Raw genomic sequence first — 14,346 nt, forward strand, 5'->3', positions numbered from 1 at the left:
CTATAACTCATAAGATTATTGTGAGAATCAAATATGTTCAATGTTTTGCAAACCATAAAGTGCTAAGTAAATGTCAGGATGTGTGTGTGTATGAGAGAGGGGAGAAGGGAAAAGGACAGGAGGGGAGGAGAGACGAGAGGAGAGAAGAGGAGAGGAGAGGGGAGGAGAGGGGAGGGGAGGGGAGGGAAGAGAGCGTGAAGGAAAGGAAGGGAGGGACTTGCTGGCTGAGCAAGTAATTGAACTTCTCAGTACTCTGGGCATCTTGAAGTTTACAAATTGCAGAGAAGGTGCTGACCTACTTCTATAGAGGAAATTTCATCACCTGGTGGTTCCTTATACCAATAAAATTACAGGAACTGTAGACCCAGCCTTTATTCAATGGTGTGTGTGTGTGTGTGTGTGTGTGTGTGTGTGTGTGTGTCTGTCTGTCTGTCTGTCTGTCTGTCTGTCTCTGTGTCTGTGTGAAGGGAATGAGGTCCCGACCTGTGATTTTATCAGTGTAGGGAACTCCCTGTTGCAGCCTACTTATATCCACTAGGCACCTCTCTATTGCCCCCTGTGCTATATTTCTTCATTTTCAGTTCTTCAGAGAACATTGCACTCTGTGACTCACAGCAAACCCTAGAATATTGGTATTAAAAAGATGTGCCTCTGATTCTGAGAAGAAGCTTAGAGTCTTTAAAGGAGCTCTGCCAGTTTTTAAGGCAGTCTATCCCATTTTCTTCCTTGTTTAATCCTGAGTCTAACTCGCTGTCCATTTGTACTATTTGTCCCAGATACACAGAGTCTGATAGATAAGTTCTGTGGTATGTTCATCCCACTGAATGTTAAAATCTGAACACGAGATGTTCTTGATCTATTTGTTCTTTCCTGTGTGAATGGAAACAAAGACTTTTTAAGTGATTATGAATCTCTTTCAACACATCATTCAATGGCTCTGGGTTTTAGCTCTCTCATTTGTCATATGAGTAGGCTGGATGAGATGACCTGTAAAGTTTCCCTCTAGCTTTAAATCTATGGTCTTATTATCCTGATGTTGAAATTCACATTCAAGGAACAAGACACTAACTGCATCCAGAGAAAGAACTGATAAATAGAAGCATGTCTAGAAATATTTTTACATGTATACATATACAGTTGTGTGTGCTTATTTGTCTCTAGGGCAAGGGGGGAGGGAAGGGAAAAAGGAAATTTACATGATAACTTTGTTGTATATTTGAAAGGAATAACAAGTTGTACATAGATTTGCAGTTTCGTGTGCAATCATTTTTAATTGTACTATGTTACGGAAATGCTTGTTTTTTCCATAAATTAAAAAATAAAATAAATTTCAAAAAATAAAAATCATTTAAAAAAAGAAACAAAAGTTAAGAACACAGGGCTTTCTCTCTTGGGTCAGCTCAAGGCAACTGGAGACTAGAAAGTCCTGGATCTGTTTTGTTTTCATGTGCTGGATAACAAGGTTTTATTTCAATGTTCATCCTTTACTTTAAAAATAAAAGCACCAACAGAGAGGTCTGCTAATTTCTGAGAACTCCAAAATTTTATGACATTCAAAATGTCATTTTGATGGCACAATGGCATTTCAGTACACTCAGGGGATAGCTTATTATCCACACAAAGCTGACCTACCTCTTCAATAAATCAAGTAGCTGTACATCAAAATTTCCCTCTCACTCACTCCCCATGTCCAAACAGTTGCTAGGTCTTTTCAAATCTACCTTCACAATATTTTTCATACATCTTTATCCTCCATGTCTGGAATGTTGGCCTTCCTCATATCTGGCGCATAGAATGCCTTGTCTCCTTCAGAGCTCAATACATTTGCTACCTCTTATGCAATCCCTTTCCTGATATCCCATTGGCTAGTTTTTCCCTCTGAAATTTATTTTTCAGTGATAATACAAAATATAAAATAAAACTATTTATTTTGATTTTCTTGTATATGTGTATGTGTGTTATTTCTCTCAATAGATTAGAAGTTCCTTGAGAGCAGGGACAATTCATTTTTGTCTTTGTATTCTCAGGTCCTAGCACAGTGACTGGCAAATACTAGGTGTTAAGAAGGGAAGGAAAGAAGGAAGGAAGGAAGAAAGGAAGGAAGGAAGGAAGGAAGGAAGGAAGGAAGGAAGGAGGAAGGAGGAAGGAAGGAAGGAAGGAAGGAAGGAAGGAAGGAAGCAAGGAAAGAAGAAAGGAAGGAAGGAAAGAGAAAAGAAGAAGGAAGGAAGGAAAGAAAAAGAAAGAAGGAAGGAAGGAAGGAGAAAGAATGAAGGAAAGATGAAAAAAGAAAGAAGGAAGGAAGGAGAAGGAAGGAAGGAAAGATGGAAAAAAGAAAGAAGGAAGGAAGGAGAAGGAAGGAAGGAAAGAGGGAAAAAAGAAAGAAGGAAAGAGGAAGGAAGAAGGAAGGAAGGAAGGAAGGAAGGAAGGAAGGAAGGAAGGAAGGAAGGAAAAAGAAAGAAGGAATTAAGGAAGGAAGCAAGGAAAGAAGAAAGGAAGGAAGGAAAGAGAAAAGAAGAAGGAAGGAAGGAAAGAAAAAGAAAGAAGGAAGGAAGGAGAAAGAATGAAGGAAAGATGAAAAAAGAAAGAAGGAAGGAAGGAGAAGGAAGGAAGGAAAGATGGAAAAAAGAAAGAAGGAAGGAGAGGAAGGAAGGAAGGAAGGAAGGAAGGAAGGAAGGAAGGAAGGAAGGAAGGAAGGAAGGAAGGAAGGAAGGAAGGAAGGAAGGAAGGAAGGAGATAGGGAGGTAGGGGATGGAAGGGGAGGAAGAGTATTGGTGCTGTATGGTAAGAGAACTGAACTTAGGGTCAGAAGACACATGGGTTTGACTGTCTAGAATATAAGATTGCTATAAAGAACCACCTATGTCAGTTACTAGTTAGGTGACTCCCCCACTCCCACGACTATCTAGTAACTGCTTAACCTCTCTGAATCTCAGTTTCCTTATCCATAAAAATAAGGCTTAAAATACATGCAATGCCCACCTTACAGAGCTGTTATGAAAATCAAATGCTTTGCAAACTTTGAAGTTCTAGAAATGTCAGCAGTTATTTTTTCAATTACTCTGATTAAAGAAATTGTAGCAAATGAGTAAACTGACACGGTAAAGAGGTTTGGGAAGCAAGGATTGGAGGAGGGTGCCTAGATTTTGCAAAATGAACATCTCTGGTAACATGATGATTTCTAGTCTTAGACAGTTTTAACCCGATTTGATCTCACTGTCTATCTAAACATTTATCCTCTTTTGGCAATCACTGAGCCAGGGCTGGTCACCTTAATACCCTGTAAATAAATCCCCAAGGTATGAGTTACGCCTGATTTTGTATAAAAGGTGAGCTTGTGACTTTACTCTGTCTACAACTTCGTTTTTCCTTTCTAATCACAGACAGACCAAGAAATACAGGTAAGTCTCAAAAGCTACATTTTTATTGCATCTTTCTGAGAGGGGGTTACTTTCAAAATTGATGGATTTTCAAGCTCCTAAGAACCAAACTAAATTTATTGAGATAGTTCTCTAAGGGATTAATGGATTTCAGCTGCTCTCCAGGAATAAACTCAGCCTTGCCTTTTGGATAGTCTGAATACAGATCATAGATTGAGATGGAAGGAACCTGAGATGATTTGGTCCAATTTCTCTGGGTTAATTCCCACAGCAGGATGAAGACAACTCGGTTGTATGTCCTCTTCTTTTGTTGGAAAGCATTTTGGTGCAATGGCTGCATGCTGACCAACATCACCATCTCAGTGGAGAGAGAGGAGTGTGAATTCTGCATCAACATCAACACCACTTGGTGCTCCGGTTACTGCCACACACGGGTAAGGGTTGCAGGTATCCTGAGAAGGAGGGAGTGAACACCTCCTTTCATCATTTCTCATGCTGAAATTCCATTGTTTTTCTCAAAAAAACACATGTTTTATTAATGAGGTATCTATTAGTAACAGCTGTGTTTTTGGTTTTTTTTTTATGTAGTGCTTTAAGGTTTGCAAAATGCTTCCAAGAAGCAGTCATTTATTAAACATTGTCCATGTGCCAGGCACTGCTAGGAGCTGGCAAGTACAAAAACAAACATGAAATAAAACTTGCCCTCAAGGAGCTTATATTCTATCAGGGGAAATAATACATATAGAAATAAGTATACACAAAATGTACTTTACATATGCTGTTTCATTTGTTCTGTATGGTAATTTTGCAGCGTGATAGACCATGCTGAACTTGGACAAGTCAGAAATACCTGCCTTCAAATCTTGACTCAGACATTTACCAGCTATGTGATCCTGGTGGGTCACTGAATCTCACTGAGACTAAGTTTTCTTATCTGCAAAATGGGGATAATATCAACAGTTACCTCCCAGGGTTGTTTTCAGGATCTATTACCCTTAGGATTAACTATAAAGTCCTTTGCTTGGCATTTAAAGCTCTTCATATCCTGGCCCTTTCCTACCTTTTCAGCCTTCTGACACATTACTTTCCCCTCCACATATTCTATTATCCAGTAATATCGACTTGTTTGCTTTTTCATGAATAGAACACTTCCATTCCTTTCTACCTGCTTTTATACCATCTGTCTCCCATGACTGGATGCTCTCCCTTCTCACAACTCAGTTCAAATTCTATCTTCTTCATGAGACCTTTCCTAGTACCCTACCTGTTACTGCCTTTTCTGATATTACCTCCCATTTATTCTCTCTCTGTCTCTCTCTATTTCTCTCTCTGTCTCTCTATTTCTCTCTCTCTCTGTCTCTCTCTCTCTCTGTCTCTCTCTCTCTCTCTGTCTCTCTCTCTCTCTCTCTCTCTCTCTCTCTCTCTCTCTCTCTCTCTCTCTCTCTCTCTCTCAGAAATACACACATGTGTATATCTTACATGTACCTGATTATTTACATGTTGTCTCTCCAATTGCTCTCTATGACCTCCTTGAGGGCAAAGACTATGTCTTTCCCTTTCTGTGCATCCCCTGTATTCAGCACAATACTTGACACATATTAAGTGCTTAATAAATGTTTATTGACTGACTAAAATAAGGCCATGCATGTGAGTCATTTTGCAAATCCTAAAGTACTATGAAAATGTCAACTATTAGGCCAATATTATCGATGATAAAACAGAGCTCCAGTGAAGTTAGGTAACTTGCCCAGGGTTGCACAGCCGTTAAAGTGTCTGAGGTAGGATTTGAACCCAAGTCCTTCTGGCTTCAAGTCCAGTACTCCATCTACTATATCATATTCACTCCCATTAGTGATTACCATGTAGGGTCATGGTTTCAGGATCTAATCTAGCCCAACTATCTCATTTTACATAAGAGGAAGCTGAGATACATGTTGCCCAAGGTCACATGATTCATAAGTAATAGTCCTAGGGTTCCAAATCCAGTTTCCTGATTTCAAATCCTGTGTTCTTTCCACTGTACCATAAACCTCCTTGCTTCTATTTGGATAAATCAAATCAGAAACTCTATTAACTACAAGAAATCAAGGGATTATAGATTTAATGGTGGGAGAGACTTCAGAAGACATTAACTCCAACCCACCCATTTTGCAGATGAGGCAATTGGGGCACAAATAACTTGAATGGCTTTCAAAATAAGGTTAGTTAGTAAGTAGAAGAGCTAGGATTTGAACCCAAGTGGTATGAGTCCAAATCCAGCACTCTTTTCACTCACCCTCTTAGAGGGCATGTAGCCCAAGCCCATTCACTTTACAGAAGAGAATAGTAAGGCTCAGAAAAGGAACATGACTTGACCTGGATCAAATAATTAATAGATAACATTAGTGACAAGCCCTAGGTTGATACAGAAGGTCAATCACTATAAAAATTAAAGTGTAGGCATCAAAATTATGCTTGATAATATGGCAGCCCAAAACATTTCTGCAAACAAAACCAAATCTCAGTCCACACAATCATAAAGAAAGCTAATAAATGTCCTGTAATTTCTCCTCAGCTGTGAATATGATCAGCCTTCTTCACTGGAGTTCTGAAGGCTTGGTCCAATTCAATTAAATTCAACATCACCTAGTAAGTGCAAAACACTGTGTTAGGCTCTGAGAATGCAAAAAAAAAAAAGGCTAGTCTCTGACTTCAGGGAATTTAAATTCTACTGAATCTACAGTCAATTGCCACTCATGTCTTCCCTCATTCTCAGCATCACATCCTCCCTTCCCACTCCCTCAAATGAGAAAGTACTTGCAATAGAATGGGGAGAAATTCTGGAATTGGGTGTCTCTGTTTTTGGTTGAAAATAGGTAGAATCTAGCTAATTCATTTTAGCAAGCATTTGGTAAGTAAGGCCTATGTGACAGGCATTCGAAGAAAACAGCCTCTGCCATCAAGGATCTCACATCCTTCTGATTATACATGCAAGAGTTTCTTCTGTGTTTTCTTGACTGACGTTCACTGAGGACCATTTCTTTTTTAATAGCATTTACTTTCTTAGCTTTTAAGGGGCTTGGTTTTGAAAAGGTGCACATTTAGGTATCCTTATAAGGAAATCCAAACCAGTTCTCAGTTCATACAGCCATAATCCACAAAGTATGTACCTTCTATGGAAAAAAAATGACTAAAACAGAGTCTCTTCTACTGCCTGGGAGTCAATTGCTCTCTCTGTATGTCCAAGTAAGAGAGTCATAGCTATGTCCTGGTCTGCATCAAACAGTATGGTAAAACGAAAAGAACTCGGACTAGGTAAGACCCAAAGATACTGGATTCATGTTCCATTCTTCCACTAACTAGACAGATGATGTTAGTTAGGCACATCACTTCAAGTCTCTGAATCTCAGTGTCTTCAACTATTAAAAGAGGAGAGTTAGGAAAGAAAATCTCTAATGGTCCTTAATAATCTGTTCATATAAATAGAAACTCTACTGTAAGATGTTTCTGTATCCTGTGGAAAACAGAAACACTGCAAAGATGCAACACTGAAGGGGAAGAATATATCTAAAGGGCAGAGGAGTACCTTGGATTTTGATATAAGTAAATAGTCAATAACTCAGAATATGACTTTTTTTCTATATAAATGGTGACAGGATAAAACACTGTCCTTGGAAATATTTTCAAGTACAATTAAACCTAGGTACTATATGTTTTTACCTGTCAGAAATATGCCTTTGAGTTAATAATGTGAAGGAAAAAAACCTTACTACTCTGCAAGGAATTTGATTTCTCACATACATTCTAAGAAAACTTGGATGATAATAATAATAGCTAGTATTTACATAGCGTTTTAACATTTGCAAAGTCTTTTACAGTTATCTAATTTTATCCTCACAACAACTCTGGGAGGTGGGTGTTATTATTATCATTGTCTCTTATTAATGTTACTCTTCTTCTAACATTACTATTATTATCTCCTTTTTAGAGATAAGAAAACACAGGCAGACTTGCCCAGAGTTAGTTAGTCAATAAACATTTATTAAGTGTCTGCTATGTGCCAGGCATTTGTTAAGCACCAGGGATACAAGGAAACATAGAAGGTAGTCTCTGCCCTCAAGGCCCTCACAATCTAATGGGGGAGAAAATATGTACCAAGTTCAAACATGACATAAACAGGATAAATTGGAAATAATCAACATAGGGGAAAGCATTAGAATGAAGAGGAATCATGAAAGGTTTCCTGGAGATGATGAGATTTCAGCTGGGACTTAAAGAAGCCAGGAGGCATAGATGAGGAGGGAGAGTATTTTAGGCTCAGAAAAAGCCAATGAAAATGCCAGCTAGTGACAGCCTGGGGCTAGATTTGAACTCAGGTCTTCCTGATTCCAAGTCCAACATTGTGTGCCACCCACCTAGCTGCTTCTTCAAATTGCAACTCTGCTGATTACTGGCCTGGCACATAGCAAGTGCTTAATATGTGTGTTGGATGGACCATTCACTGGCCTTGAGCTAGCCAACTCCCTTTTCTGAGATTCATCTCTCTTCTCTGTATAATGAAGAACTCAGACTAAAGGGCATCTAAGGTCCCTTCCAGATCAAAGTCATTGCTCCTATGACCCCTGTTGTTGTTGTTGTTCAGTTGTTTTGGTTGTGTCCGACTCTCTGTGGCCCCACTTGGGGTCTTCTTGGCAAAGATAACGAAGTGATTTGCCATTTCCTTCCCCAGCTCATTTTACAGAGGAGGAATCTGAGACAGAGTGAAGTGACTTGCCCAGGGTCACACAGCTACTAAGTGTCTGAGGCCAGATTTGAACTCAGGAAGATGAATCTTCCTGGTTCCAAGTCCAGTGCTCTATCCACTGCTCCACCCAGGTGATCCCGATTACCTTCTCACAAATTGAAAAGTTGCTTTAGAACTTGACAAATATCCTAAATAGTGCAAGAGCCCTGTGATTGTAGTTTCAGGGTGTGAGGTGGGAATGGCCACAGTACCAGTTTACATTTTCTGTCAGATTCCCAAGGCCATTCAGAAGTGGCTCAGAATCAGTCTTCTTCAATGTGCCCGGGAACAGAAGATTCTCCAGGACACATCACACTGGTTTTCAGTAGGTAAATGTTACAGGGCAGGATATTCAATTTCAGTTTCATTTCGCCTAATCTATAAAGCAAAATCCAAATAGGAGCTGACAGCATCATGTAAGCCTCTTATTGCCTTCCTTTCTTTTTCCAGGACCTGGTATATAAGGACCCGATCAGACCCAATATTCAGAAAGCATGCACCTTCAAGGAATTCGTCTATGAAACCGTGAACCTGCCAGGCTGTGCCAAGCAGGCTGACTCCCTGTACTCCTACCCTGTGGCAACTGCGTGTCACTGTGGGCCATGTGATACTGACAGCACAGACTGCACTGTGCGAGGACTAGGACCACGCTACTGCTCTTTCAATGAAAGGAAAGAATAAAGCACCATCCCACTTCTAGGCAACAGGCTTCCCTTTTTTATTTAAATACAGATTCCAGGTAATTGTAAAGTAAGAAGGGGAGGGATTTTTAACACATGGGAAGCTCTGAACCCACAACATGTGCAGCCTGTAAACACTGTGCTGTGGGGAGTTCTCAGATGCTCCCTGCTCTTGGTCTCCCATTGATATCTGCCCTATTGACATCAATGGGAACTTCAGGTATAGAAAGCTTTGGGTCCAGAAGCATGTTGCAAACATCATATTCCCATTCCTGGGCTCTCCAGGCCTTTGTTAAATATAAACTCATTTCAGGGCATATTCTGAAGCCTTTGGAATAGGAAATTAGGGAATAGAGCTTCCAGTCAAGCTGAGCTTCCTTGGAGGTGGCCTGAGTCTATGCTATTCCCTATTCTGTGGGTTCTCTGGTACAAAAGATAAGAAGCTAATAAATTCCCTTTCCCAACTTCACGAAAGGCACGGCAGAGGCCTTGGTAGCCTGAGTTAGTGACACAGGAACATGGAAATTTGAGCCCATGGAAATACAACAAAGACACAAATACCTATTCTCATTTGAGTTTTCTTCACCCTACTCAACATCTTCTTCAATGAGTCACCATGTTCTGTGGAACCATCCCTTGCCAGTCACATGATCTGAGTGAAGGTTATGAATAGAAGCTTGAGGAGGCTGTATAGAATAAGCACTGTATTTGGAGTCACAGAACATGGATTACAATTGCCATCTTGGTGGTCATGGCCAAGTCGCTAAACCTACCTGGGCCTTGGTTGCCTTATTGATAAAATGAGGAGGCTGTATCATCCCTTCCAATCCTAACTCTACGATCCTATTATATTCTTTCTTCCAAAGCATAAAACACAAAGTTACATATTGGCCCAGAATTCTTATTATGTGCCATTTTTATCACAAAAATACTCTTAATAGCTTTCCATCAAAATTGCCCCTGTATTCCTGTATTGCAGACCCATAAAGTCATGGATTAGAACTGAAAGAGGCCTTTGAGGTCTAGCCATTTTATAGATGATGAAATTGAGGTGCAGAGAAGCTACATAACCTACCCAAGGTCACATAAGCATTAAGAAACAAGGCCAGAAATTGAACCCAGATTTTCTGACTCCAAAGCCAAGTTTCTTTCCAAAGAATTATGCTGCGTCTACTCAGACATATATGGGCTCTCAGATATTTAATGCATCAACTTGGCTGTCACTTTCTCCAAATTTAAAATGGACCAACCTCTGGGGATTCCATCAATACATTTCCACCTCAAGGTTTCATAGTTGAATTCCTTTGGAAAATATCCACTCTAATCAAATTGAACAAGAGCTGTCATGTACCTATACATTGCCCTATTTTCCTGTAAGACTTCTCAACAGCTATTGGACTCTTTTTGTTGGGAAGACTGTCATTTGGAAGGAAGCTTTGAAGGCAGCTTCCATTAAGTTGCCAGGTTAATTTAAATTAATCTCTTCAGGAAAGGGAGTCTTTTAGAAAGAGGTGACAATGAAGGGAATTACTTCTGGTTTTCTGGGCTTTCTACTAGAATCACCTCCTCACATATATAAGCATTCCCTTATCTGTGACGCTGAAAAAACATTCACATACAAACTATTTCATGGTACAATGACTTCTTCATCTTTTACCATTCAACTTAAGTTGGTTCATTGGGACATTTATGTTAGCTTGACTTCTTTATTTTAAACTGAAATGGTTATTGTCTATCTGATGCGCTTCTTTGGATTTTTCCATTCACTGGAGCTCCTTCCAGATGACACATTCCAAAGAATCATTTCCTGCTGTGAGTAGGAGCATAGCCACCAACATCACACCGAACGCTTCCGTAAATATTGCCTGTGCTTATCAAGCCCTGAGGACATATTAAAAAAGGGTTCTGCGACATTTGTGTGGTTTCAGTCTTCCCTCATGGGCTTTGCCTTGAAAAATAACACTTCTAAGGATCCATCCTTACTCGTTACTGCCCTCTGTTCGGCTATGTTCTTCCCATTCAATTACTCTCGAAGTTGTTTCCATTTCTCATGGCTTACAATCCATTGATTGAGGCAGAACACGTGTGTGAGTGGTCTTTCATTTGTCCATACAACAAGTACTAAGACTGTGTCCTAGATGGGAGCACAAAGGCCAAAAAAGTTGATAATTATATAGCCCCTGATTTCAAACCGCTTAAATTCTACTGTATTGCATTCAGTATTAATTGTTTACTTACATAAAATGCATCCTGATGGATACAACGCAGCATTTGAAACCTAGAAAACCTGAGTGTGAATCTTGCCTCTGACACTTACTAGCAGAGTCTTTGTTTCCTGTAAAATGGGTATGATAACCATGCCTACCTCACTGGGCTGTCATGAAACTCAAGTGAGACAATGTTGAAGTTTTACAAACCCTAAAGCACTATATAAATGTCAACTATTCTTGCAGCTAAGGACTAAAGGCCAGCTGTCCTTAGAATTTCCTGCAAAGAGAAGTAGAATAGAGTGACTAGAGTAACTGCTTTCATTCTCCATGCACAATGTTAGTTATGTTAATAAAATTAGGAATGTTAAAAATAATAATAACTGACATTTATATAGTACTTTAAGGTTTAGAAATTATTCTATTATTTACATACATTTACATACTATTTACTGAATATTTGAACTATAACTAGCATTTCAATACTATTTATATATTATGTAAATAGAATATAAATGTATATAAATAATGGTTAAATATATTACATATATACATATAATGTGCAATATCATTTGATGTTCACACCAATCCTGTGAGGTTGGTTATACAACTGTTATTCCCATTTTGCAGATGAGAAAACTGAGGTCCACAGCATGAAGTGAGTTGTCTAAAATCCTATAGCTAGGATTTGGAAGAACTGGTATTCACATCCATGTTCTCTTTCTCCAAATCCAGTGAGTGTTCATTCCACTGTCCATGCAAGTTGTTTTCAGGGGAACATGTTTCTCTGGACTAATCAGATGAAAGCAAACCTATATTCTGTGACTGAATGGCCTTTGCTCGAAACACTTGAGAAGAGCTTCAAATTTGACATAACCCAAGATCCACAAATTGAGTAGATATTAAATCAATTAAATTATGTTTCATGACCTCTCTGAATAACTGTTTCCCCTTTCCCTCAAGAACAAAAATTATCCAAACCTCCAAAGATGTGCTGTTCAAAGCAGCATAGAATAGATTCACAAAGCCACAAGAGCTTTTAGACATCTTTTAGTCCAGCCTTCATTTTACAGATGAGGAATCTGAAATACAGGGTGAAATGCCTTATCCAAGGCTCAAAATTCATTATTTACTAGTACAAGTAGGATTAGAACCCAAATAGCTTGCTAGGCCAGTACTGGTCCCACTGTGCCACATCAGCATGAAAACACTTTAGTAACTGAACTGCTTTCTCAAATTACGATCATAACTATTTGAGTTAGAATGAACCTTGGACATCCTCCAGTCCACTGCTCTTATTGTACACATCAAGGAATTGGGGCCTAAAGAGATACAGTGACTTATTCTAGAATCCAGACCAAACTTAATGGTACAGGCGGGGCCAAATCTAACCTCTCCTGACACTTTCCACTGCACCATCCTGCCCTACCACCTGCTACTCCTTCAGATCTTCATTTCTGCAAATGAAAAGCTGACACAAAAATATTTTGAGACTGTATAGACCAAAGATGGCTGCTTCAACTTTATTTTTCGTAAGGCTTGATGATGTGTAGAATACACTTGTATTCTGTACTATCTTTATGAAGTGTCAAAACTCAGACTTTTCAAGAACATTTCAGTTAGGTGTGTCAAAAATAAAAAAAAATCTAGGAAGAGAAAGCTACACTAAAATAGCATCTTCCATCTTTCACATTTTGAATTTATTGGTCAAAATGAAAACATTCCCCACTCTTAATACAATATATATGAGGCGTGAAAAGATGTACTTAAGGTATTACTAATTCCAAACCTACTAAGTCAGAATTTATCATAATACAGATAGGAGCCAGGCTACAGTTTGCCTCTGTACAACGTATGGGAGATCAGTGAAGAGGCAAAGGTTTACTCAGGAAAAATAAAAGTAAATTGTAAGGGTTAATGTTTACCTTACTTAAGGAAATATACTGACTTTGAAAATTTTGAAAGTTCCTATTTGCCTATACATTGATGTGTTAATTACAAACCATACTTATTTGTTCATTAAAGCCACTTCTATAAGGTATTTCTACTATTAAAAAAAATCCTTGTTAGTATAATTCAAAATATGTACTTGAGAAGATTAATTTAATTTTAATTCTATCACTGGTACTTTTCATTAAATCATACTGATCCCTCCACAGATTAAAATTATAGAAATCAAGAGTTAAAAAAAACAATTCAGAAGTCTTGTTCAATGCATGAATACCATCTAAAGTCAACTATCCCTTAAAGATAATCTGTTTGAACATAACTAGTGACAAGGAACTCACTACCTTGTGAGACAATCTTCAAGTGTTGGACAGTTCCAGTCCAATTGCTAGAAGGTTCTACCTTATGTGGATATAAAACTGGTTTCCACTCATGGAAGCTCCCTTAAGCAAGTATTGAGACTAAATCTAGTCTTGCCTCCACATAACAGTTTTTTCAAATATCTGAAAAGAGCTACTATACTATATCCTCTCCTCCCCTACCCTTAATCTTCTGTCAGGCTAAATATCCCTAGTCCTTTAATTGCTTCCTCACATAACATAGATTTCAGATCTCTCACCATCATAAGGTCTTTCCTCTAAATGTGCTCTAGTTTATCAGTGTCCTCTCCACTCCTTAAAATGTAATACCCACATGTGAATTGCATATCCCCACAAGTGGCTTGACCATCATAGAATACAATACAACAATTAAGTCCCAGAAAAAAAGATATATACTCTCAGGGAATGTAATAACAGCTGGCTCACAATAAAATTCTGGTCAATTAAAATGCCCTAATATTTTGCACCTAAACTTCAGTGACTTTTAATTAAAGATATCTGAAACACTCAGGTGCCATCACCTACATAAAGCCTTTCCTCATTCTTCATTTAGTTGTCAAGTTTTCAGTGCCCCTCAAAAGCCTTCTAATTGGTTTCCCTGACTCTAGTCCTTCCTGAGTCCAGTCCATCATCCTCCATTCAGCTGCCAAAATGATTTTCCTAAAGCTTACATCTGATCTGCCCCTCCCCCAGTCTCCTACTCAATTAACTCTAGTAGCTCCTTATTACCTCCAGGATAAAAAATTAAGTTCTCTGGCATTTAAATCTCTTCACAATCTAATGCTATCCTACCTTCCAATCTTGTTATGCATTACTTCCCTTCATAAGCTCTTCAGTTCAGCCACAATGGCCTAATTGCTGCCTCTACCTCATGACACTCCATTGCCTATCTCTAAGCTTTTTCATTGACTGTCCCCATGCCTGGAATACTCTCCATCCTCTTCTCTACCTCCTAGTTTCTCTAGATTCCTTCAAGACTAAATTCAAATCCCA

General features: G+C 38.8%; 2 protein-coding genes across 4 annotated transcripts in view; one reads left to right on the forward strand and one right to left on the reverse strand.

Moving 5' to 3' along the window:
* LOC110192608 (uncharacterized) overlaps window positions 1–14,346 on the reverse strand; it is a 208,567-nt gene that overhangs the window by 91,677 nt on the left and 102,544 nt on the right. The window contains exon 6 of one of the 3 annotated variants that reach the window (XM_078148294.1): window positions 7,377–10,953. The exons of the other annotated variants lie outside the window; for them this stretch is intronic. The gene's annotated coding sequence lies outside the window, so the exon portion shown is untranslated. Of the gene's footprint in view, window positions 1–7,376; window positions 10,954–14,346 lie in introns of those variants that run through there. 3 annotated transcript variants of the gene reach the window in all.
* Window positions 3,649–8,838, forward strand: FSHB (follicle stimulating hormone subunit beta). Its single transcript, XM_020963868.2, has 2 exons — window positions 3,649–3,811; window positions 8,590–8,838. Exons 1-2 carry the CDS (start codon window positions 3,653–3,655, stop codon window positions 8,818–8,820), a joined length of 390 nt encoding a protein of 129 aa, XP_020819527.1. The 5' UTR covers window positions 3,649–3,652; the 3' UTR covers window positions 8,821–8,838.

This window comes from Phascolarctos cinereus, unplaced genomic scaffold (assembly GCF_003287225.1).
Source record: "Phascolarctos cinereus isolate Bilbo 61053 unplaced genomic scaffold, phaCin_HiC Scaffold_9;HRSCAF=440, whole genome shotgun sequence".
NCBI lineage: Eukaryota > Metazoa > Chordata > Mammalia > Diprotodontia > Phascolarctidae > Phascolarctos > Phascolarctos cinereus.